Source organism: Lottia gigantea (assembly GCF_000327385.1).
Source record: "Lottia gigantea unplaced genomic scaffold LOTGIsca_17, whole genome shotgun sequence".
NCBI classification, from domain to species: domain Eukaryota; kingdom Metazoa; phylum Mollusca; class Gastropoda; family Lottiidae; genus Lottia; species Lottia gigantea.
The window spans coordinates 1,093,095-1,121,000 of NW_008708133.1; the positions used below are offsets into that span (position 1 = coordinate 1,093,095).

At 30.9% G+C, this 27,906-nt stretch overlaps 1 protein-coding gene across 1 annotated transcript; it reads left to right on the forward strand.

Annotated features, from left to right (window-relative positions):
* Positions 1–149: 149 nt before the first annotated feature.
* Positions 150–26,486, forward strand: LOTGIDRAFT_231057 (hypothetical protein; the record flags this gene model as incomplete). The annotated part of the gene is made up of 31 exons (XM_009051635.1): positions 150–290; positions 720–799; positions 4,620–4,845; positions 5,290–5,375; positions 5,480–5,593; positions 6,027–6,113; positions 7,467–7,556; positions 7,704–7,895; positions 8,124–8,354; positions 9,203–9,337; positions 9,475–9,572; positions 9,727–9,913; positions 10,192–10,296; positions 10,757–10,973; positions 11,165–11,340; positions 11,588–11,766; positions 12,365–12,464; positions 15,010–15,139; positions 15,800–16,006; positions 16,306–16,449; positions 16,731–16,933; positions 17,080–17,170; positions 17,370–17,487; positions 18,808–18,952; positions 19,935–20,196; positions 20,399–20,612; positions 20,791–20,935; positions 21,118–21,495; positions 25,419–25,554; positions 25,888–25,998; positions 26,181–26,486. 31 exons carry the CDS (start codon positions 150–152, stop codon positions 26,484–26,486), a joined length of 5,034 nt encoding a protein of 1,677 aa, XP_009049883.1.
* Positions 26,487–27,906: the final 1,420 nt, after the last annotated feature.

A 27,906-nucleotide genomic window follows, 5' to 3' on the forward strand; every position in this document is an offset into this window, starting at 1 on the left:
ATTTACGTAAGCACAAATTTGGCACTAAGTGCATTGCATGTACCAACATAAAGATAAACTAAAGGAAAGGATATGAAAACACTTATTTGTTCTTATATTATTCTATTTCATCTGGCTAATGGAAATAGTGTCAGATAATTACAGAAATTATGTCGATGACTATTTATTTCAGTGAAGAAAATAGTTCTGTAGATATTATTCTATCTCATCTGGATAATGAAAATAGTGTTAGATTATTGCAGAAATTATATACAGCAGATGATGCTATAAGACAGCAGTTAATGATTAAGGTATATATGTATAATGGCATCTTGAAATTGATATTTATAAAACAGCATATCCCAGGATTTAATTATACATCCTCCTTAACATATACTGTTGGCATCCATGTTCATCCTTCAGTCAGCCTGCCTGTCTGTCTGTCTATCTGCTCTAGAGTCTTGATATTGCTGCATCTATAATTATAACATGAAGATCCAGATCTATTTTTGAAAAGGTACCTATTATAAAAACTATGTATCACTTAAACTGTCTGTTTTCATAACCTGATCATTGTTAAATAAGAAAAGAAAAGTAATAGTTTCTAATGGAGTCCAATAGCGTAATCTAATTAATATAAAATTTACCAACATCAATAAGAATCTATGTTGTTGCAGATAGCCAGATTGCAGAACAACAAATTTTTGTCATATCAATATGTAATAATCATCTATTTATAGGCCGAATATTTTAAAAGATGGCAAAGAAGAATTAAGAGACGTCAACAAGAGAGGACTGTTTATGATCCTATAAAAGCAAGGTTAGATTTCATATTTGTGAAAGATATTTATTTTTGTACACCAGCATAAATATGTGGTCATATATTGTCAACTGACGCCCCTGACGTCGGTCTGTCCGTCAACATTTCTTGTGAGCACTATAGAGACTACAGTTTTCATTATACGCCCACATGAATATGTGGTTGTATATTGTCGTCGCCCCTGTCCGTCGGTCCGTCCGTCAACATTTCTTGTGAGCATTATAGAGACTAAAGTTTTTATCTGATTTTGATAAAACTTGGGGTGATGCCTTAGATTGATAAAATCTCGGTCAAGAACAAATTTGACATATTTTCGATGAACGGTTTATGAGTTATTGCCCTTGACTTTGTTAAAACGCGACAAAATTCGTTAAAAATACTTTGTGAGCAGGATTGACGCTACAGTTTTCAACCGATTCTGATGAAACTTGGTGTGATCATTGGAATTGATAAGAATATGTGGTTGTATATTGTCATCGCCCCTGTCCGTCGGTCCACTGGTCCGTCCGTCAACATTTCTTGTGAGCACTATAGAGACTAAAGTTTTTATCTGATTTTGATAAAACTTGGTGTGATGCTCTAGATTGATCAGATCTCGGTCAAGTTCGAATTTGGCATATTTTCGATGAACGGTTTTTGAGATATTGCCCTTGACTTAAAACGCCTTGAAATTTGTTAAAAATTGTTCGTGAGCAAGATTGAGGCTACAGTTTTCATCCAATTCTGATGAAACTTGATTCTGAGACAAGCTCTAACTTGACGCATTTCTGATGAACAGTTTTTAAGTTATTGCCCTTGACTTTGTTAAAACGTGTCAAAATTTGATAGAAATAGGTCGTGAGCACAATAGAAGCTACAGTTTTCAACCGATTCTAATGAAACTTGGTGTGATCATTGGAATTGATAAGATCTCGGACAAGTTCTAACAAGAAATATTTTTGATGAACATTTTTTTGCTCTTGACTTTGTAAACATGTAAACACTTTGTAAAAAAGTTGTTTTTTGCCCTTGATTAGAGCTGTGTGATTTAATCGTTTGTTGTATTTGGGTTATTGATATTGATTTTAAAAAATTTTGTGGAATTATTCAGCATAAATAATTTCTTCAATATGAGAAAATTTGTACTTTAGTCACTAAAGACTGTTTTATTATTTCTGACAGCTACCAGTGGGCGTATGTTACCTTGCAACGCAAGCTATCTTGAGTTATTGCCCTTGACTTTGTTAAAACGCTTCAAAATGAAGTTATAGTTTCAACCGATTCTGATGAAACTTGGTGTGATCATTGAAATTGATAAGATCTCGGACAAGTTCTAACTTGGGGCATTTTCGATGAACTCTTTCGGAGTTATTGCCCTTGACTTTGTAAAACGCTTCAAAATTTGTTTGTGAGCACAATAGAAGCTACAGTTTTCAACCGATTTTGAGGAAACTTGGTGTGATCAATGGAATTAATAAGATCTCGGACAATTTCGAACTTGACGCATTTTTCGATGAAATGTTTTTGAGTTATTGCCCTTGACTCAAGAATAATGCGTCAAAATTTGTTTGTGAGCACAATAGAAGCTACAGTTTCCAACCGATTTTGCTGAAAGTTGTTGTGATCATTAGAATTGATAAGATCTCGGACAAGTTCTAACTTGAGAAATTTTTGATGAACGTTTTTTTAGTTATTGCCCTTGATTTTGTAAACACTCATCAAATGTTGTTTTTTGCCCTTGATAAGAGCTGTGTGATTTGATTGTTTGTTGTATTTGGGTTATTGATATTGATTTTAAAAAATTTTGTGGAATTACCCAGCATAAATAACTGGCATATATATATATATATGGATTCAACCTAACAAAATTTCTTCAATATGAGAAAATTAGTACTTTAGTCACTAAAGACTGTTTTATCATTTCTGACAGCTGCCAGTGGGCGTATGTTACCTTGCCACGCAAGCTATCTTCTGATTTTGATAAAATTTGGTGTGATGCTTTGGATGGACAAGATCTCAGCCAAGTTCGATTTTGCATATTTTCGATGAACAGTTTTTGAGATATTGCCCTTGACTTTGTTAAAATGCGTCGAAATTTGTTCGTGAACACAATAGAAGTTATAGTTTTCAACCGATTCTGATGATACCTGGTGTAATTATTGGAATTGATAAGATCTCGGACAAGTTTTAATTTGATGCATTTTCGATGAACAGTTTTTGAGTTATTGCCCTTGACTTTGTTAAAACGCGCCAAAATGTGTTTGTGAGCGCAATAGAAGCTACAGTTTTCAACCAATTTTGATGACACTTGGTGTGATCATTGGAATTTATAAGATCTCGGACAAATTCTAACTTTACGCATTTTTGATAAACGGTTTTTGAGTTATTGCCCTTGACTTATGAAAAACGCTTCAAAATTTGTTTTTGAACACAAAAGAGACAACAGTTTTCATCCGATTTGAACGAAATTTTTTTGTGATGATTTATATTCTTGAGATCTTGGTCATGTTTGAATTTGAGGGTTTTTCGATGAACGGTTTTTGAGTTATTGCTCTTGGCTCAGGAAAAACGCATCAAAATTTGTGTGCAAACACAATAGAGACTACAGTTTTCAACCGTTTTTAAAGAAATTTGGTGTGATCATTTATATTGAGATCCTGGTCAAGTTAAAATTTGACGATATTTCAATGAACTGTTTTTGAATAAGTGCCCTAAAATTAGGAAAAACGTGTCAGAATTTGTTTGTGAACACAATAGAGACTACAGCTTTCAATTAATGAAATTTGGTATGATCATTTATATTGATGAGATCTTGGACAAGTTTGAACTTGATGATTTTTCAATAAACGGTTTTGAGTTATTTCCCTTTACTTAGGAAAAACGTGTCAATGTCAAAAAAATTTTTTTGCCCTTGATTAGAGCTGTGTATTTTGATTACATTTGGGTTATTGATATTGATTTTAAAAAATTTCGTGGAATTACTCAGCATAAATAACTGGCATATATATATAATTGAATTCAAACTAATAAAATTTCTTCAATATGAGAAAATTCCTACTTTAGTCAAGTAAAGACTGTTTTATCATTTCTGACAGCTGCCATTGGGTGTATGTTACCTTGCCTCGCAAGCTATCTTGACAACTTCTCAGCTTTTTATACTCCCACATTTTTAATATGGTTGTATATTGTTGTCACCTCTGTCCATCAATCTTTTCACAATTGGCTTATGATGAGATTTGGTGTGATCAATTATATTCATGAGATCTTGGTCATGTTCGAATTTTAAGGTTTTTTTCGATGAACTGGTTTTGAGTTATTGCCCTTGATGTGAAAAATGAGTCAAAATTTGCTTGTGAATACTGTAGCAACCACAGTTTTCATCTGATTTTAATATAATTTGGTGTGATCATCTATTACAATGAGAACTTGGTCAAGTTTGAATTTGATGATTTTTTTTAATGAATGGGATTTGAGTTATTGCCCTTGACTTATTAAAAAATGCATCAAAATTTATTGTCAGTTTATGTCCAAATTTTATGAAATTTTGTGTGTTAAATCAACAATATCTTGTACAGATTTTTAGTACGATTTGACGCAGATTGTCGTACGACCTTGATATAATGAAAATTCATCAGGGAAGTGAGGGTATCTTGCTTGGCAACCACTTGTTTAAATTTTGTGAACTTAATTTTATCATACACAGAAAATTAAGTATTAAAAGGGCCGTTTCAATTGGTTGAAATTAACTCTTCCTAAAGAGCTAATTGGAGCCTCAGTTCCAACTATTAATTGATAATTGGAGTTGATGAAGAGTGTATTTTCAATGCTTTGGATATTGCAGATCTAAAGAATTTCATGAAATGACTGTCATGAAAAAATATTGGTGTAAATGGAGAGATGATAGTATAGATAGTGTCAATAAAAGATTGGCTGATCAACTCTATAAACAACATATGTTGAAAAAAGGTCTAGAAGGGTTTAAATGGGCTATCTATAGATCTCAACACTATCATGATATCATGAAATTACGTACACAGAAAATTACACTGAAAGGTGTATTTTTGAAGGTTAGTTTTTTTACACATCTTATCTTAGTCTCAATAACGAGAATTTGTTAATAAAGGCGATCAGCAATAGTGTTAATAATAGCTCACTGTCGCAATTTTGGCCTTCAAATCAAACTAGATAATCTGCGTTTGAAAGTTAACAGATATGTTGTCTTTTCTTGAGATACTACCATATATAAAGAAATAGGAAAAGAAAGTCATAGTTTGAGATATTTTGAAGGAATTATGTGATTTTTGTACATTTCTAGTATTTCTGAATACTATTACATATATTCAAGACTTAAATCAACCCCCTAAAATGGTGCATCTGTCCGTTAAATGCTAAAGAAATATTTCAATAGTAACAATGTGCACAATTTATTTGTACTTAATTTACAATGTGCATAATAATATGAAGCAAACCAGAATAGGAAAAAAAGTGTAAAGTTTTAATTCATATTTCAGTGGAAGAGGAGAGCTTATCAAAGACAATTTAATAGATTGGCTACAACATTTACAAACTGGTTTCAATATACACAAGAACAGAAAAAGTAAGTTTTTCTCAGCATAGAACTCCTATGTACTATCTGCTGCTGGTTACGATTAAATCGTAATCTTATTCTTTCATTGAACATATTTTGCTTACAAATTTCAGAGTTCGCATATTTGATGGTGGAATGAAACAGAAATTATTAAAAAAATGCTATACTACCTGGATAAAAAGATATTGTGTGAAATTAAAGGAAAATAGAGCTGACCAATTCTCAAGGTATGACATTTTGTAGTACATGTATCACAATTTGATGTTTGTATGCACATTTTTGACCTTTGCACTTGATGATCATTTCCTGAAATTAAATTACTGGAAATCTGTGCATTACATTTAAATACTGAATTAATAATTACTGGCCTACATGATCTACTGAACTCTGCATGTGCATGATGAAATTAAAGTTTTAACTGAACTCACTTTGCTTGATGTCTGTTCATGAAAGAACAAGGTATGTGCATCCTACTTTTTTTGGCTAGTGAATACTACTATCATCATCTTTGGTATAATTTGTATGTGTGTTTTTTTCCAATGTGTTTCCCTTTCTTGATGTTGTGTTAATGTCGGTATGAGATAATTTGATGTTGTTGATGTTACGTTGTTGTAGAATGTTTTAATAATTTTGATGTTGTTAATGTGATGTTGTTTACAGGCAATGTTTGTTATCTAAATGTGTTTCTGTATGGAAATTGTTTACTAATGAATCCAGAATTAAAAGCCATAGAAATGATCAAGCAGTGTAAGTAATAAACAATGTTCTGGTTTATCTGGAAAATGTTGTAAGAACAACAATAAGACCATATTTTTCTGTTTTCTGTTTTTTCTGTAATTTTACGCCCACATTATAATATGGACGTATATTTTCGTCACCCATGTCCGTCCACAATTGGCTTGTGAACGCGATAGAGACTACAGTTTTCATCTGATTCAAATGAAATTTGGTGTGATCATTTATATTGATGAGATCATGTACAAGTTCAATATTCACGATTTTTCGATGAATGGTTTTTGAGTTATTGCCCTTGATTTATGAAAAACGCATCAAAATTTGTTTTTGAACACAAAAGAGAGTACAATTTTCATCCGATTTAAATGAAATTTGATATGATCATTTTTAATGATGAGATCTTAGTCAAGATTGAATTTGACAATTTTTCGATCAACGGAATTTGAGTCATTTCCCTTGACTTAGTAAAACCAATCAAAATTTGTTGGTGATAGAGGTGACAGATTATGTCAGAATTTTGTAAAATAATGTGCCTTTGTTTAAATCAACAATATCTTGCACAAATTAAATTTTTGGTATGATTTGACACAGATAGGTGACTGCCCTTGATATACTGAAAATATATCAGGAAAGTGGGCTTATCTTGCTAGGCAACCACTTGTTTACTAGTGTTAGAAACAGTAACATTGTAGGTCTCTGTATCTTTCTAACATAGTGGATCACATCCAAATATTTCCTTTTTGACATGCCATTTGCAACAGAGATTTCTGACCTTGTTATCAAAGCATCAAATTTCTATAGAGCTCCTAATTTTTTTATATTAAGCTCAAATTTCATCATGTATTTGCCTTTTCATATGGATGGAATAAATATCAGTAGAATGAGCTGAATGAGTCCATGGGAATTGACTTTAGATGAAATTTATAAATTGTTAGTTATTCTTCAATCATAGGCTTATAGAAAACTATCTTTTAAAAATTGGTTGAAAACTAGAGGAGATATAGCATTTTCAACCTCAATATTTGAGGTTCTAACAGTTAATTATGTGATAAATTTCTAAACTGTAACAAACAGTCAAAATTTTCAATTTTTTGTCTTTTCTTGATCACGAACTTTGTATGATAATTGGATGAAAACTACAGCATGATATATTATAGTCTTGTATACAGGGGTAAATCATCAGAAAGCACTGAAATTTTAACATATACTAAATTGTTTTTGAATGATCAGTGATATAATCACATTAGAAAGACAGAGGATTATTGAACATACTTGACATACATGTATGATTATGTACTATGATATCTATTTGCAACCTATTATGTATTAAAAAGATAATATTAATATTTTTATGTTATTTTGCAGTGTGTTATATACTTACAATGTGGAGAAGAAATACTTTCATAGAATGGTTGCAAATTACAGAAAGATTCAACTAGCTAGACAATTCCATAGGTAATAGCTTAAGTGATGTTGAGTCAAATATGAAGTTGAAGCATACCTTATTATGTGCCTGACCTGTGCTTATTTATATTGCATTATTTGTAACCTAGTATTTTTGATAGGTGTCTGATAAAGTTTAAATTTTTTGCGTTTTTTCAGACATCACATATTATTAAAATGTTTATGTTTATGGAAAGAAGGGAGTGAAGTCAGTCATCAAGAAAAACAACATGATTTAAGAGTTAGTGATAAACAGTGGACACAGACTACTATTACTACTATGTTTTATTATTGGAGAGAAAGATTATTAATGGTTAAAGCTGTACGAAACAGTCAGATGACTACTCAAAAGTACTTTCTTTTATTTACTATTTTAATTCACTAATGAGATACTGCAATAGAGAGTTTGATTGGTTGTAACCTGAAGCTTCTTAGCAACCTTGAGATTAACTTTTATATTTTCTATTGGAGGGGTTTTTGATAAATTGTAAAGTGTAAAGATCGACATCTGAGTATAAAAGTGCAAAAATTAAATGCCTAATAACATGAAAATAAGAATTTGATGTTCGTCCATTTCAGACATGTTTTCACTGTATGGAAAACATTATGGTTAGATCTAAGGGCCAAACATGAGAATATAAGGAAAGAGTTGTCTACTATGAAAGTTTCTCGCCATTTCACTGCTTGGAAAGACCATGTAGTTAGGCAGAATTATAAACGTGATATATTATCTCAGCAACTAGTGAAGGTTATGTTACAAATAAGGCTTAAAGAATGGAAGTATTATACTGATTATAAGAAGCAACTTAGGTAACTTATTCTAAAATTTAGTGACTTTCAATGGTAGGCTTACATTACTATTACTAAAGAAATTTCTAGGAAATTTAAAAACGCAGAATTTCATTTAAGATGTAACACACCTTTTACAACCTTATATTTGCGAATATAATGTACAAGCATGGATAATGCGCATCCCTTCTAACCCTCCAGTATATCTAGGAAAATCTCTGTCACTGTAAATACTATACACCCCATCAAGTTGGTATAATGCAATAATATTATTTTCAGTAAATAATAATTTTATTCCCATCCTATTTATGTAAGTAAATTTTTATACGCCCACTTTATAATGTGTAAATTCCAAATAAAAATGAGAGTTGAACAAAATCAATCATGAAGATGATTAATGGTGATCTCAGTTGTAAAAATTATGATGCTTTAACAGGATGAAGATATGAGACTTTCAGACACATGAAACGTTGGAGGAGTAAATGGTTTATTTTGACAGAAGTTATATTATTCAAAGCACATTATAATGTGGTTGTATATTACATTCACCCTGTCAGCCCGCCAGTCCATCAGTACACATTTGGCTCGTGCTTGCTCTACCTACTACAATTCTTTATGGATTCTTTTGATTTTTATTTTGTCATTATGAAGATGATCCCTATCGATTTTTATGATGATCTGATAATATATCACCAAAATGTTGTGTCTGACTTAGCATTTTCACTCTGTTAGCTATATTGTGCAACTCATGCTCACTCTACAGGCAACAATTCTTTATGGATTCTTTTGCTTTTGCTGCTTGTTGGCTATCTTTGAAGAATATATTATATGTTTGTAAATAAGAAGATATATGATCTGATATTTTATAGAATGAAGTGTGAACTATATAGAAGGAATTGTGATAGCAGTAAACAGCAGGAATGTTTTGCTATATGGTTAAAGCAATATTTGAGACACTTATCAGTTCAAAAAGCACGACAACATTGGTCAAATAACTGTCTCAGGTTAGAACTTCTAGTTTAATCTTACAGTAATTATGCATTTTATATGCCACATATTACTGTTTTATAAAATTTGCTTTCAATTGTATATATATTTGCTAATATGAAAGATGCTAAAGTGTAAAATTTTTTTTTTTTAGAAAAATTATTAACAAATGGAAACTGAAATGTAGGAAAACTGAATTAAAAGAAATTCTGATAGAAACAGAACCTGATAGAAACTTACATCTGATTAAAGGTATGAATATAGAGAATTTATACTTATTAGACAAGATTCAATTCAAATTCAAGTTCAATGCCATCGTTAATAGCGGTTTACTATGTATCAAAGCGTATATAAATTATAGAGATCTTTTCTATTGATCTGTGTGGATATCTGTGGTATATTTCAGTGATGTTTAATAAGTGGAAGACAGCTAAAAATAGAAAAGATCAAGAGATCTATGAAGCAGATAAAATAAGAGAAGAACTAAAGAAATCTAAGTTACGTAGAATGTTTGATATTTGGAAGAAGGCAATGGAACAACTAAATAAACTCCAACCATTAATACAATCTAGACAAAATCTGGTGTTAAAAAGGTATATAATTAGCATTTAAAATGAGTTATGTGCTTATGCTTCTTTTTACTCTAACAATAAATCAATAAATGGAATAGAAGTTAAGAAGCATAAGAACACATTCAACACAGAGATGAATATTTTATTGTTGAAATAGTAATTTTAATGTTTTTGTTGAAAACAATAATGTAAGCAGTAGGCTATAATAACATACTGGTTGGGATGATATTAAATGTATATATTTGTAGTATTGATTTGTTCATGTATGGTAATTTATTAAGTGTATATTTATATTTTAGATGTTTTCAGTCATGGAATCAGATTGTACAACATAAACTACAATGTTTACAGAATTATAATGTTATTGTTAACTTAAGATTACATAATATCTTTAATCGTTGGAGGTATAAAATGATTTAATTATAAATATTCATTCTTTTTTTGCTGAAAATTGCAACACAATGATAACTTTTAGACTTAGGGCACCTAAGCATAGTAAAGCAACCTTTTTTTTGGTCTACAAATTGTTGGATAAATTAAGAATTAAGCAATATATTTGAATATGTTCAATTGGTGTGTTCTACACATTCAACATTATAGAATTAATAGACCGTTCAATATAACTATTTGGAACACAGGTCAGAACGTGTTCCATGAAGGCAAAAAAAAAATGGTGCAGACAGAAGTCAATTGGGCTGAGAAGTAAATAGATGAGTAACATTTTGAATGTGACATATTATATGTTTTCATACTGTTCGATTGGGAACAGAATTGGAACAGTTGGAACCTGACTGAACAGACTGTTCAAATTGTCTGTTGGAAAAAGAATGTGAAATAAGACAGCCAAAAAAATATTTTTTGTAGACGACAAAATAAAGTACATGAGATAGAGAAAGATATTGAGAGAAACAGACAAAGAAAATTTTCGCATAAATGTTTAAGAGAATGGAGAGATATTGTTAAACGTAAACAGTCAGCTAATCTATTTTATGAACAACATCTTCAGAGTTATCTGTTCAATTATTGGAAGTCTAGAACAAAAAGACAGATTGAAGAGAAAACACAAGCAATTGAACTAGAGGTTAGACATTATACTCATATTAGAATTCAAATTGGTAACAATGAGTTCTATTAGCTGATTTAGTAGATTCACTTATCTGAATGAAGTAGCACAATAGCTATTGGTAATACCTAGGCTATATTACAGTTAAAGATAATATGTAATTGTAATTGCAATATGCTTTTTGGTATAATAAAATCCATATTTTTCAGGAAAGAAACTTGGACATGAAGAAGTCCTATTTTAATTTGTGGTTAGAGAGTATAAGAAGAGAAAAGACTTTGGAGGAAGATAAAATTTTACAAACACATCAGCATCGTAGTTATAGACAACTTACCACAGCTTTTTATAATTGGAAACACCATTTACAGATTACACTTGTTGCGAGGTTTGTAGCTGGCATATCAAGTATTTTTACACACAGCTATTTAAGGCTGTGTAATTATCAGGACTGAAATTATTCAAATAGGTTGTTTCAAATGTGAATAAACAGGAAAATAAGATCTATCTATGTCTGTATCTATTTTTGGCACAAAATAAGGTTCATATTAAAGGTCATATTTGTTACTTTGGTTGATATGCCTTTCGACAATCTTATTTGATTTAATAATTTCGATCTATTGTGTCATTTTCAGAGTATACTCAAAGGGGATAGAGAGAAAGCATTTAAAGGAGGTTCTTAATGAGTGGAAGAATACTACTCAGTATTCTATACAAGACTCCATTCACCAGTTCTCTATTAGGCTTGGTCTTCCAGTTAATTATACTGATAGGTTAGGTTCAGAGATCTCCATCACAGAACCACAAAGCAGAAGTAAGTGAAATATTTTGACTTTATGGGCATTAAGTTGATTTTGAATAAATTGTATAAAAATAGACCAGATGGATTAGTAACTCGAATCATAAAATTCACATTGGTATGATTAATTGCAGTTTTGATCACTGTCGGATATTTCCGGTGCAATTCGGTAATACGTAGCCTTTATCAACCAGTTGCCTTTTGTCTACGGCAACTGCGACGAAAGAAAAGAATCGGTCAATCCCCATAGTAGTTAGAAGAAGTCCGGATGTTAAAGACAACTCCTTAATACCACGAGACTGTGTGCGATAAAATAAGAAAACAAACATGGCTGCACCCTTGTAGTGAATTCATTGCTATAAATCTCATCACTATTTTAGGTACTATTGTATTTATGTTTTTATATAAAGTAGCGTTTGCTTTGTGAATTTGATATATTGGTTTTTGTTATAAAATAACACATACGTGAATGACACATAAGTGAAAATTGTTTAATCATAATGGCGATTAAAAAAAACAAACAAAAAAGATGCCGTGGAAAATGGATATTCTGCATTTTTAGGGGGCTCACTGGGATCCCTGACAAAACTTTAAAAAGCATTTTTATTTATAGATGATGATACATATAGTTTAGATGGTGATGACGATTGTACTATGATAGATGATAGTCCTAGATCTATATCATCTATAAATACAGTAACATCATTAAATAGGTATGTAGTCAATCTGTACTTTCATAGTCTTAGATATCATCTATAAATACAGTAACATCATTAAATAGGTATGTAGTCAATCTGTACTTTCATAGTCTTAGATATCATCTATAAATACAGTAACATCATTAAATAGGTATGTAGTCAATCTGTACTTTCATAGTCTTAGATATCATCTATAAATACAGTAACATCATTAAATAGGTATGTAGTCAATCTGTACTTTCATAGTCTTAGATATCATCTATAAATACAGTAACATCATTAAATAGGTATGTAGTCAATCTGTACTTTCATAGTTTACTTGTTTACTTTTATCCTAGTAAAAAGAGTGTTTATATAGAGTAATTTATATAGAGTAATGTATATAGAGTAATTATATTTTGTAGGTTGTTTACTGGTTATGCAAATGAAAAGATTGTTTATATAGAGTAATAATATTTTGTAGGTTGTTGACTTGTTATCCAAATGAAAAGAGCACTTATATAGAGTAATTACATTTTGTAGATTGTTTACTAGTTATCCTAATGAAAAGAGCATTTATATAGAGTAATTAGATTTTGTAGATTGTTTACTAGTTATCCTAGTGAAAAGAGCATTTATATAGAGTAATTAGATTTTGTAGGTAGGTTACTGGTTATCCTAGTGAAAATAGTGTTTATATAGAGTAATTACATTTTGTAGGTTGTTTGCTGGTTATCCTAGTGAAAAGATTGTTTATATAGAGTAATTATATTTTGTAGGTTGTTTACTAGTTATCCAAGTGAAAAGATTGTTTATATAGAATAATTATATTTTGTAGGTTGTTTGCTGGTTATCCTAGTGAAAAGATTGTTTATATAGAGTAATTATATTTTGTAGGTTGTTTGCTGGTTATCCTAGTGAAAAGATTGTTTATATAGAGTAATTATATTTTGTAGGTTGTTTACTAGTTATCCAAGTGAAAAGATTGTTTATATAGAGTAATTATATTTTGTAGGTTGCTTGCTGGTTATCCTAGTGAAAAGATTGTTTATATAGAGTAATTATATTTTGTAGGTTGTTTACTAGTTATCCTTGTGAAAAGATTGTTTATATAGAGTAATTATATTTTGTAGGTTGTTTACTAGTTATCCAAGTGAAAAGATTGTTTATATAGAGTAATTATATTTTGTAGGTTGTTTACTAGTTATCCTTGTGAAAAGATTGTTTATATAGAGTAATTATATTTTGTAGGTTGTTTGCTGGTTATCCTAGTGAAAAGATTGTTTATATAGAGTAATTATATTTTGTAGGTTGTTTACTAGTTATCCAAGTGAAAAGATTGTTTATATAGAGTAATTATATTTTGTAGGTTGTTTACTAGTTATCCTTGTGAAAAGATTGTTTATATAGAGTAATTATATTTTGTAGGTTGTTTACTGGTTATCCTAGTGAAAAGATTGTTTATATAGAGTAATTATATTTTGTAGGTTGTTTGCTAGTTATCCAAGTGAAAAGATTGTTTATATAGAGTAATTATATTTTGTAGGTTGTTTACTAGTTATCCAAGTGAAAAGATTGTTTGTATAGAGTAATTATATTTTGTAGGTTGTTTGCTGGTTATCCTAGTGAAAAGATTGTTTATATAGAGTAATTATATTTTGTAGGTTGTTTGCTAGTTATCCTAGTGAAAAGAGTGTTTATATAGAGTAATTATATTTTGTAGGTTGTTTGCTGGTTATCCTAGTGAAAAGATTGTTTATATAGAGTAATTATATTTTGTAGGTTGTTTACTAGTTATCCAAGTGAAAAGATTGTTTATATAGAATAATTATATTTTGTAGGTTGTTTGCTGGTTATCCTAGTGAAAAGATTGTTTATATAGAGTAATTATATTTTGTAGGTTGTTTGCTGGTTATCCTAGTGAAAAGATTGTTTATATAGAGTAATTATATTTTGTAGGTTGTTTACTAGTTATCCAAGTGAAAAGATTGTTTATATAGAGTAATTATATTTTGTAGGTTGCTTGCTGGTTATCCTAGTGAAAAGATTGTTTATATAGAGTAATTCCTAGTGAAAAGATTGTTTATATAGAGTAATTATATTTTGTAGGTTGTTTACTAGTTATCCAAGTGAAAAGATTGTTTGTATAGAGTAATTATATTTTGTAGGTTGTTTGCTGGTTATCCTAGTGAAAAGATTGTTTATATAGAGTAATTATATTTTGTAGGTTGTTTGCTAGTTATCCTAGTGAAAAGATTGTTTATATAGAGTAATTATATTTTGTAGGTTGTTTGCTGGTTATCCTAGTGAAAAGATTGTTTATATAGAGTAATTATATTTTGTAGGTTGTTTACTAGTTATCCAAGTGAAAAGATTGTTTATATAGAGTAATTATATTTTGTAGGTTGTTTGCTGGTTATCCTAGTGAAAAGAGTGTTTATATAGAGTAATTATATTTTGTAGGTTGTTTGCTAGTTATCCTAGTGAAAAGAGTGTTTATATAGAGTAATTATATTTTGTAGGTTGTTTGCTGGTTATCCAAGTGAAAGAAGTGTTGATATAGAGTAATTATATTTTGTAGGTTGTTTGCTGGTTATCCAAGTGAAAGAAGTGTTGATATAGAGAAATTAGATTTAGATAATCAAAGTTTATTAAGTGGTATAGAATCAGCTATTATAGACGAAAGAGAATCCAAGATACAAAGAAAACGGGTAAAACAATCTATATGTCATTTATTTTGTTCTTTGTCTGGTTTCATGAAATGTAGAGCGTATATTGCCGTCAACCATGTCCGTAGGTCCGCCCGTCCGTCCACAATTGCTTGTAAACACTCTACAAGGCACAATTCTTGACTGATTTCAACGAAACTTAGAATGGTTGTTTGTAATCACCCAAAGATAAATCCTATCGAAAATCAGAAACATTAAAAATATTTAGTATTAGTTATTGCTCTTGTTCTTGAAAACTCATTCAATTTGTAGCTGGTAAAAATTCTAGAAGGCATGATTCTTGCTGGATTTTGACAAAACTTGGATTTATTATTCAGTCCCACGCTGAAGATTGAATATTTGTCTTCTAGAATTTTCACGAGCTAAAGATTGAACACGTTTTCAAGAACAAGGGCAATAACTCATACTCAATATTATTCAGTATCGCCCTAAAGAGTTCAAAAGAAGTGTATGACTGAAGGTTGAATATTTCATACTGGTGATTGTTACTGTACTGCTAAAGCTGCCAGTGGGCTTATATTACCTTGCCTGGCAAGCTTTCTTTTGTATATCATTGAAAAAAAAAATCAAAATATAGATTGAATGTTAAACTGAAATTTAAATCAAGTCAAAATATAGTGTTCAGTTTATGTTTACTTCCAGGAATTAGTCTCAGTCTTCATTAATCGTTTACGTCACTGGCCAGTCAGTCTTATATTTGATCACTGGAAAGACTTTATAATAAACCAGAGAGAACTGAAAGAGGCGGCAAATCAGGTTGCTGAAATAAGTCAAATGCTAAAACTCAAATTGGCTTTCAGAAGATGGAAATGTCACTTAAAAAGCATTAATATTGCTCAAGCTCATAGGGTAAGTAAAAGTAAATTCTAATCTTACTCATAAAGGTATCATTGATGGAATCATAAAATTTCACTTATATCATTTGATTCTGTCATGTGATCTTAACTCAAATAAAAAAAGAGGGTAAAAAGAAAACAAATTTCACAATTATACACATTTAGGTTATTTTTAATGATATCATTATTAATGGTATTTGTTTTTCATGTTATATGAATTGTGCAATTTTCGAATGTGATTCAATTTAAAAACGTGTAAATTTAAGTAGAAATTGTTTTACGTAATTATAGCAAATAAAACCATTTTTCTAGGATAAAGTAGTATGTTCAACAGCAATAAAGTGTTTTGGGAATTATCACAAATCTAGATGTATGAAAAGAAAAATGGCTGACTCTGCTGACAGACATCATATGAAAACAGAACTAAAGAAATATTTCCCAGTCTGGATAGAAAAGGTAAGATTTGACACACAAATTTTGAAATTTACCTTAAATAATTTATCATTACTGAATAAATAAAAATATATATTTATACTCACCAAGCAGAACTAGATGATTGAATTGAGTAGGTTATGCTCTGCCACAGTACTTTTTCACTGGTGAGATGCTTCAATACAACCACTAAAACAATTGGAAGAAAATTGAAGAAATATTGCTTAGATCTAGAGTAGCATGGATGAGTGCAATTTAATTTGTCACTGGAAAGCTCACTTTATATGATATTATTTTCTCCATAGGCCAAAGACAAGCAGCATAAAGAAAATATTCTACGTTTATGGTCAACGGCAACACCAGAGGAAATAGAGTTGTTGCCCTTAGAACATCAGCTTTCGACAAACCTGAACAAGAGAACATTGTATCTTTGCTTCTCAATATGGCAGATAAAACATCAATTTTTTCAGAAAATACAACATGTTCATAAGTCATTTATATTGAAAAGGTATTTTTTTTTCCTTTGACCAATATATCAAATTTCAAACTTCTATGAAAAGGTTTTATCTTGACCTTTAATCATTTTGGACTAATATTTTATTTTATCATGTTAATTGAAATATAATATGTATGAAACTATGATATTTGTTTTAGAGTAATAACAGAATGGAATGTCTGGGCTAGTGATAATCATCAAAGAAGTGATAAATGTGAAAAATTTAGAAGGAAATACATTCAATTAAATGTAAGTTTTGTGACACTTTTGCTTCGTGAAGGATTTGGCTTTAAGTGTAAATGATGATATTCAAGAAGGAGGTATGATTTTATATAATGTCATTTTACCCTGTGATGCATTATATCTTTATTTTGACAACAGGACTCTCCTTTTAATCTTGTTAATTTCAGTATAGTCATTGTCTAAATATAGTTTACTCTTTTTGTAGTATTTTAAACAATGGAGATTAAAACTACAACAGAAACAAGCCACTGAAGAAAAATATGAAAAAGCTTGGCAGAGTTATTTAGCGGTTATCTTTAGAAGATGGTATCAGTGGGCAAAAGGTAAATTTTCTGTAGATTTTGTATGTCTATACTCTAATTAGGAATTTTAGGTTGTAACATTGCGGTTAAGCAATGTTACGAAAGCACAGGCACAGGCATGTAGGCGTAACCTCTAGTGATAGAGCAATGTTTGTGAAGTTAGTTTAAAAGAATGATATAGAATATTTGAAATGCAAATCCATTATCTTCCGAATCTGAAATATATAAGAAGAATACTGGTTCCAACAGGAACATTAATAACCATGGAAATCATAATAAACATTTTCACTGGTTAAATTGAGGAATTGTCCTATATTAACTGAAAAGGAAAATGCGTATTTCATATAAAAAATATCTATAATTTATTAAGTGGAAATAGTATACATGTATGATATTTTTGCGAGGAAACTCTTCAATTGTAAGTTATCATAAATAAGAAATATTAATTAAAGGAAATGTACTAAACCTAATTAGGGTTAGCCTTCACTAAGAAAAACAGTGCCTGATAGCAGGAATTTATTTAATTCACTTTTAAAATGTTCTCTTTTTTCATATAAAGCATGTTTCAAGCACAGGCAGCAGAAAATGTGAATGGTGTCAAATTGATATTATTTTGAAAATTGGTAGTAGATATAAAGGCCATACATGTGTAATCTACCGATGTTGTTGGGTTTCTACCGCTTTTGCATGTTGTCCACCGCTCTACCGACGGGATATCCAATTCTACCGATATTTTTGTTTTTTTCCTGATCAAATTTTCACAGGACCTAACGTTTTTAATGTCCAAATTATCTACCATAAATCAACAAAATATCTATCATTACTTGTATCTTGATTGCCGGTAACACGCGTTAATCTCATCACGTAACAATATTATCATTGTCTGATTAATTAATCCCCCAATTAAGATGGTAATTTGATCTATTTTCTATAATCTGTATTTTAAGCCCTTGTGACACACTTTTTATAACAACATCCGGTAGATTCTACTTTCGCTTTTACAATAAATTTACGGTAGCCCTCCTTTTACTAAAAAACGAAATCTTGAAGTCTTCATAGTATTAATACTGTCAATCTGTGAGGTCTATAATAGCTCTATATAACATAGACGTCGTTTCAGAAATCTTTTTTATTGTTGGTAGATTATCATACGCGATTGGATTTCTAATTCAAACTTTGTTTTATGAAATTGTTTTTATACGTCCACATTATAATGGGGTCATATATTGTCGTCACCCCTGTACGTCCATCTGACTTTTCACCCAAAATTTTTCAAGGCAAATCTCCAGATATTTTTTCCTGACCTGTACACATTTTTAATAGTAATTGTTTATTGTACAGGTAATCACCAGAGCCAGGTTCATTCCAAACAACTTACTTACCATTGTCAGCAGAATAAACTACAGCAAAAATTTTACTACTGGAGAGACTTAACAATTAAAGCTGCTCAAGTTAGACAAATTCATAATAGAGTGGTAGCATTAGTGTGAGTATAGAAAATCATAAACATTGGCCGGTATGCACCATACAAAATCAAATTAAGAAGGATAGAATTATTTCAAACCTTAAATAGATTTAGTTAAATGTATTGAAAGATAATTCTATTTTTTGTTACTCCAATTCTATTCTTCAAAGGAGCAAATGAACGTCATCATAAATTTGATATGGAATCCATGACATGTTTCATTTTTGCAAACTATTAGTGATAATGATTGCTTATTCAATCTAAACCTTTAAATTCCTCCTCCGAAAACCATGTGAAGGGGTCCAGGCAGTCCCTGACATGTCAATTGATGGGAATAACACGGTTGATTTCACCAAGTTCATCTATATCGTTGAAATAATGGTCCATTTTGAAACATCAAAGAGCTGCAAAAGGAATTTCTACTGATTTACGAATATAATTAAAAGTTAAAACTGGTCTTGACCAACTTTAAGTTTAGTATTAAATTAGCCAATTTTTAAATACATTTAAGGTAATTCTATGTGGTGCATACAAAATATAGAATCAAACTAAAAGTTTATGTTATTCAGGCAGAATAGAATTAAATTAGGCTTAATTTCATTTGGTGCATACAGGCCATTATTGAAGATGGTATTACAAAAACTCATTTATGTACTCATATGAAATAGTATAAGTTAATAAGTTAAGTTGATGGGAATAATAAGGATATTGGAAGCTGGTTTGTCTCAATAGTACTATTGGTGTGTAAATGCAATCGATCACAAAATAATTTGTAGTGTGATCAATTGCGTATTGCTACAAATGTTAGCGTGAGTCCTTCCTTTGCCCTAGTCAGATGGTAAACTACAGTTTATTATATAAAAAAAAGCCAGTTGGCATAACTGGTTCAAGGAAGGGAGGTATAGTGGAAATGTAATAAATACACAATACTATACACCCCCAGGATTACGTATAGGGCATTGGTTAATAAAGTTTTATGTTGACATGTAATTTGGTATTTTAGGGCATTGAAAGGTTGGCGAGAAATTCTACAAGAGAAAAAACAAGAGAGAAAAACTGTTTTACAATTTCAAGTCAAGTGTTATACCAATTTGGTTCAAGGTTTGTTTCAAAAATGGAGGAAAAAGTACGCTAATAGGTTAAATCATCAACAAGAAAAACAGAAATATGTGGAAATGAGGGCTTTGGAAATTGGTAAAAAATGGAGAAAAAAATCTAGAAGGAGTAGAGCAAGTCAACATTATAAACAATTACAGAGCAGACGGGTATGAATGTCTTAAAAATTGCTTCAGTTCTTAGTTCAATGAAATAATATTAAACAGTCGTGAAGTGAATGCAGCTTAGCATGAGCTTGCAAAACAATTAGTGGAGCATTTGCATAAATTCTGTCTTTTTTCAATGAATTATGACTCAATATAATGAATTTTATGATTCTTTGATGATCCATATAAACTATCACTCTTTCAGCTTTGTGAATTCTTTGCAAACTGGAGAAAAAAATATGCAAGGGTTTTGAATATGGAGGAAGTTTTAGAAAGTCACATTGAAGAAAAAAATCAAGAACTAATCAGTCAGATGTTACTTCATTGGAAGAATCGTTTATTATTAAACCATGTTGATCAAGTCTACCAAACTAAACTTCAAATCACAGTCTTCCAGGAGTGGATTACTTGGGCTAAAGGTATATATAGCTTTTACTCAGTATAGCATATACTTAGTATGGCATAGCTTCAAGGAGAGAGTAATAACCAATGTTCAATTGTATTATTGTGGTCATATAAAGCCAAAGCACAATTGGAAAGTATATTTTTGCTATTGTATGTATGCTGAAATATTTTAAAGGTTTGAATTTGTTTTAGCCAAGAAGGAGAGAAGACTAAGAGGTTTAGCATTACAACGAGCATTACAAGAACGTACACAACATGTATATTTTAAACTTTGGTTAGGTTACACTAAGCTCAATCAAACAGTTAAACAGCATTTTAATGTCAAGTTACAAATCAGGTAGGTGATATTATCATGATACGAATTGCAGAAAAGTAGGATGAAAAACTCCATTCATTTCATTTCATTTCATTTCATTTAAAGGATTAATTAGGACTAGACATTCATTCTCTGTGTGTTTTTCAATATGAAACAATATTAGATATGAAATAACAAATGCTGGTCTATATTCTATATTACAGAAGCCTCGAAGCTTGGCATGTATACACTCAAAAGAAGAAAAAATTGGATGCAAACTATTTTGTAATGACAGCTAGAGTTCGACATAACATTTTATTAAAAACTTTTTCATTCCTGAGAAATCGATTTGATTACTGTCAAGCTTTACAAGAAACAGCTCAAAAAATTCACGAGGATCAGAATAAAGCTATACAGAGACATTCATTATTATTGTGGCATAATAGATTAGATAGAATTATGTCTGCTAGATGCTATGGCAAGTTTTTAGCATGGCGAGTTGCTAGACAGTGGCGTAATTTTGTATGTAGAAAACAGGTTGAAAGACAGAAAGAAGCTGAACAGGAAGGAATGGCTATTAAACATTATAATAAGCATTTATGGTGAGAATATTATGTGCTAGATTTTCTCAGATGTAGTTATAGAAATAGATTTCTTACAATGATCTTGCCAATGATCAGGCATCATACGTCTAGTCTTGCTATTCTAAGAAAGCAAGTATAAAAAGATTGCTTTTCTAAGATATTTGACAGATCCTTTATATAAAGTGATATTGGTGCCACTGTCCTTATTACATTGCTCTAAAAGATAAGATTTTTATTAAAGCAAGCAAAAGGAAGTGTATATATATAGGATCTTTTCTGTAACAGGTTTTTATACGCTCACTTTATAATTATCCTCGCCCTTGTCCATCTGTCTGTCGGTCCGTCCACAATTGACTTATGAATGCAATAGAGAGTATTAGAGACTACAGTTTTTATACGCCCACATGAATATGTGGTCGTTTATTGTCGTTGCCCCTGTCCGTCGGTCTGTCGGTCCGTCCGTCCGTCAACAATTCTTGTAAGCACTATAGAGACTACAGTTTTCATCTGATTTTGATAAAACTTGGTGTGATGCTTTAGATTGATAAGATCTCTGTCAAGTTCGAATTTGGCATATTTTCGATAAACGGTTTTTGAGATATTGCCCTTGACTTGAGGGCCTTGAAATTTGTTAAAAATTGTTCGTGAGCAGGATTGACGCTACAGTTTTCAACCGATTCTGATGAAACTTGTTGTATTCATTGGAATTGATAAGATCTCGGAAAAGTTCTACCTTGATGCATTTTTGATGAACGGTTTTCGAGTTATTGCCCTTGACTTTGTAAAAACGCTTTAAAATTTGTTCGTGAGCACAATAGAAGCTACAGTTTTCAACCGATTCTGATGAAACTTGGTGTGATCATTGGAATTGATAAGATCTCGGACAAGTTCTAACAAGAGATATTTTTGATGATCATTTTTTGAGTTATTGCCCTTGACTTTGTAAACACGCGTCAAAAGTTGTTTTTAAATGTGTCCGTTCACATTTGGCTCGTGCTCACTCTACAGGCTACAGTTCTTTATGGATTCTTTTATTTTGTATGTCAATGTTGTTATGAAGATGATCCCTATTGATTTTCGTGATGATCAGATAATTTTTCACCGAAATATCGTGTCTGACGTGACGTTTTTCTCTATTAGCTATATTGTGCAACTCGTGCTCACTCTACAGGCTACAATTGTTTACAGATTCTTTTGATTTTTATTTTGTATGTCAATGTCATTATGAAGATGATCCCTATCGATTTTCGCGATGATCGGATAATATTTCTCCGAAATATCGTGTCTGACTTGACGTTTCACTCTATTAGCTATATTGTGCAACCCTGTAGTCACTAAAGACTGTTTAATCATTTCTGACAGCTGCCAGTGGGCGTATGTTACCTTGCCTGGCAAGCTATCTTTGCCCTTGAGCTGTGTGATTTAATTGTTTGTTGTATTTGGGTTATTGATGTTGATTTTAAAAAATTTTGTGGAATTATTCAGCATAAATAATTTCTTCAATATGAGAAAATTGGTACTTTAGTCACTAAAGACTGTTTTATTATTTCTGACAGCGTGAGCGTATGTTACCTCGCAACGCAAACTATCTTTGAGTTATTGCCCTTGACTTTGTTAAAAGGCGTCAAAAGTTGTTTTTTGCCTTTGATAAGAGCTGTGTGATTTAATTGTTTGTTGTATTTGGGTTATTGATATTGATTTTAAAAAATTTTGTGGAATTATTCAGCATAAATAATTTCTTCAATATGAGAAAATTCGTACTTTACTCACTAAAGACTGTTTTATTTTTTCTGACAGCTGCCAGTGGGCGTATGTTACCTCGCAACGCAAACTATCTTTGAGTTATTGCCCTTGACTTTGTTAAAATGCGTCGAAATTTGTTAAAAATACTTCGTGAGCAGGATTGAAGCTACAGTTTTCAACCGATTCTGATGAAACTTGGTGTGATCATTGGAATTGATAAGATCTCGGACAAGTTCTAACTTGACGCATTTTCGATGAACATTTTTTAGTTATTGCCCTTGACTTTGTTGAAACGAGTCTAAATTTGTTAAAAATAGTTCATGAGCAGGATTGAAGCTACAGTTTTCAACTGATTCTGATGAAACTTGGTGTGATCATTGGAATTGATAAGATCTCAGACAGATTCTAACTTGACGCATTTTTGATGAACAGTTTTTATACGCCCACATGAATATGTGGTCGTATATTGTCGTCGCCCCTGTCCGTCGGTCCGTCCGTCAACAATTCTTGTGAGCACTATAGAGACTACAGTTTTTATCTGATTTTGATAAAACTTGGTGTGATGCTTTAGATTGATAAGATCTCTGTCAAGTTCGAATTTGACATATTTTCGATGAACGGTTTTTGAGATATTGCCCTTGACTTAGAACGCCTTGAAATTTGTTAAAAATTGTTGAAATTTATTAAAAAATAGTTCGTGAGCAGGATTGAAGCTACAGTTTTCAACCGATTCTGATGAAACTTGGTGTGATCATTGGAATTGATAAGATCTCAAACATGTTCTAACTTGACGCTTTTTCAATGAACAGTTTTTGAGTTATTGCCCTTGACTTTGTTAAAACGCGTCGAAATTTGTTAAAAATAGTTCATGAGCAGGATTGAAGCTACAGTTTTCAACCGATTCTGATGAAACTTGGTGTGATTATTGGAATTCATAAGATCTCGGTCAAATTCTAACTTGACGCATTTTCGATGAATGGTTTTTGAGTTATTGCCCTTGACTTTGTTAAAACACGTCGAAATTTGTTAAAAATAGTCCGTGAGCAGGATTGAAGCTACAGTTTTCAACCGATTCTAATGAAACTTGGTGTGATCATTGGAATTGATAAGATCTCGGACAAGTTCTAACTTGAAGTATTTCGTATGAATGGTTTTTGAGTTATTGCCCTTGACTTTGTTAAAAAGTGTCAAAGTTTGTTCGTGAGCACAATAGAAGCTACAGTTTTCAACCGATTCTGATGAAACTTGGTGTGATCATTGAAATTGATAAGATCTCGGAAAAGTTCTACCTTGATGCATTTTTGATGAACGGTTTTCGAGTTATTGCCCTTGACTTTGTAAAACACTTCAAAATTTGTTTGTGAGCACAATAGAAGCTACAGTTTTCAACCGATTTTGATGAAAATTGGCGTGATCAATGGAATTGATAAGATCTCGGACAAGTTCTAACTTGAGATATTTTTGATGAACTTTTTTTGAGTTATTGCCCTTGACTTTGTAAAACACTTCAAAATTTGTTTGTGAGCACAATAGAAGCTACAGTTTTCAACCGATTTTGATGAAAATTGGCGTGATCAATGTAATTGATAAGATCTCGGACAAGTTCTAACTTGAGATATTTTTGATGAACTTTTTTTGAGTTATTGCTCTTGACTTTGTAAACACACGTCAAAAGTTGTTTTTTGCCCTTGATTAGAGCTATGTGGTTTGATTGTTTGTTGTATTTGGGTTATTGATATTGATTTTAAAAAATTTTGTGGAATTACTCAGCATAAATAACTGGCATATATATATGTAATTGAATTCAAACCAGTAAAATTTCTTCAATATGAGAAAGTTTGTACTTTAGTCACTAATGACAGCTGCCAGTGGGCGTATGTTACCTTGCCTTGCAAGCTATCTTATTATCTGATTTTAATGAAATTTGATCATTTATATTGATGAGATCTTGGACAAGTTCAAATTCGTCGATCTTGCAATGAACGGTTTTGAGCTATTGCCCTTGACTTAGGAAAAAACATGTAAAAATTTGTTTGCGAATTCAATAGACACTATAGTTTTCAACCGATTTAAATGAAATTTGGGGTGATCATTTGTAATGATGAAATCTTAGTCAAAGACTATTTTAGACTTAGAAGAAAGAAACATTTGTGTTCCCCCGATTGGTAAGACATTCATTAATTATTTGTTATTTTTAGTAAAATGGTTTTCAATGTGATGAAAATGGAAAGATGTATAAATATATATAAAGAGAAAAGAAAAGATAGAATAGTCAAACAGTATGCTAGATTATGGAAATGGAAAGTTGATCTTTTATATACAGCTAGATTAGTGGTGAGTGAATAATTAGTTATTTCTGAAAACTTCAGCAACTAATGTGCATGTTTAGATTTGAGATGGTGTCTTAGTTTAGAATTAGTGGATACTTTTAAACATCAGCAAAATATAATTGAAGGTTGACATTAATTCTTGATGATCAAATTCTCAGAAAAAAAAAGCGATTTACCAGTGATGGCCATCAACAATCGCCTTATTTGTTGGCACAAGGTAAATAACAGTACAACAGTAGAATCCCATTTCCTACATTATGTTATTTATGATAGTTTTTCAAGAGAGTTATGTTATTTATTCTTTACATTATCAGTTCTTCTCTCTGTTTTTTAATAGGATAGTGAAAGAATGATCAAGGAATTCTGGAGAAAATGGAGAATAGAATATAGGAGAAAACAAACTGTAGATAAAGTTACATCATTTCATCAAAAACAACTCTTATCACAGGTTAGGTTTTGAATTAAAACTGGAAGTTGATTTTATTTAATGCTTTCTGTATTGTCTTCTGGATCACAATTGCACATTTTCTTAGATCTCCACTTCTGTAAGAACATTTTGTGACACCCTCTTGGATGTTATTAAGTGGACATACTATAGCTCTCTTAATAAGCTGTTTATTATATTTGTAGGTATTTTTGAGTTGGAAAAGTCTTGGTAATAAAAAGAGAAGGAAATCTTCTATTCTACTACCTGTCTCTTTTGGTAATATGGAGTCACCTGGTTATGGTTCACCTAATTCCCACGGCAACCAACAATGTGGTGATTGTAATTCTAATGTCAACACAGCATCAGTGCTACCTGAAATACAGTCTAAGCCACCTATTATCAATGGCGGATATAAAGTTTCTAATGGCCTTACAAAATCTAATATTAGAAAGATTATTACTAGATCTGATCGATTCAAAAGTAAAATTCCATCTCCTTCAACAAAATAGTATGTTGGAATTTCATTTACTCATTTATTTGTGCCTCATCCATGACATAATATCCTAATGTTGATATAATTTATATTTGTAATATGACAAATAATATACTACATGAATTAATCAATGAATTATTATATAATAAGCTTTAACTGTCATCCTTATTATACGCCCACATGAAATGGGGGGGCGTATATTGTCGTCACCCATGTCTGTATGTCCGTCTGTTGTTCCCTCCGTCCACAATTCCTCGTAAACACTTTACAAGGCGCAAGTCTTGACGGAATTTGATGAAACTTGGTATGAGTGTTTGTTATCATCCAAGGATAAACGCTATTTAAAATCAGAAAGAAAAGAAAGAAAAATAATTATTATGAGTTATTGCCCTTGTTCTTGAAAACGCGTTCAATTTTTAACTCACAAACACTCTTGACGGATATTGACGAAACTTGGTAGGAGTGTTAGTAATAACCCAAAGATGAACCCTGACGAAAATCAGAAAAATCGAAAAATATTATTGGACTTGATCTTAAAAACGCGTTCAAGTTTTAGCCTGTCAACATTCTAAAAGGCCAAGTTCTTGACAGATTTTGATGAAACTTGGTCATATTATTCAGTATCGCCTCAAAAAGTTCAAAAGAAGTGTATGACTGAAGGTTGAATATTTCATACTGGTAATTGTTACTGTACTGCCAAATATTTTTATTTAATATCAAAGCTGCTAGTGGCAAGCTATCTTATAAATTTACTAGATAAGATTCATCAAAGATTTTTTAAGCTTTTTGAGAGCTTTAACAAACTCTTGATAGAAAAATTAATCTCTATCTGCTATTACAGTTAAACTTAAAATGTTTATGATAATAATAAGTGACTTGGAAATCTGTTAATTCCCTCCAAATAGTTAATGCAGCTTTAATCGTAATGCAATCCATTATTTATTCTTATTCATTTTACTTGATATTGACTCAACACAGTTATGTTGTTTTGTGAAATTATAAGGAAAAAGCTGGCCTTCACAAACAATCCTCATTTTGAATTCCACACTTGCCACAATTAAATTTTTAATCTTATATCTAATAGAGGGCTAGATAAAATGTAAAAACGTTATCGTTATCCATGAAATAGTCATGAAATAGATTTTTTCTACTGTTTTCATCAAATAAATCCACAGCATTTATTAAGAGAATTTATGATGGCTATGAATTGATTTTAAATATTTAAAAGTAACTGATAAAAATCTTACTTTATTTGTTAGAGCCAGGGATGCATAAAAGATTTTACATATTTTTTTTTCTTACTTAAGGACTATCTGTGATATATTGATTTTATGTTTAGTGCCAAATACTATTTCTTTTGTTTCATTCTTATGTTATTTTAACTCTTCATTAAACGTCTCAACTTATGCCTGTTTTTTTTTAGATTATTATAAGAC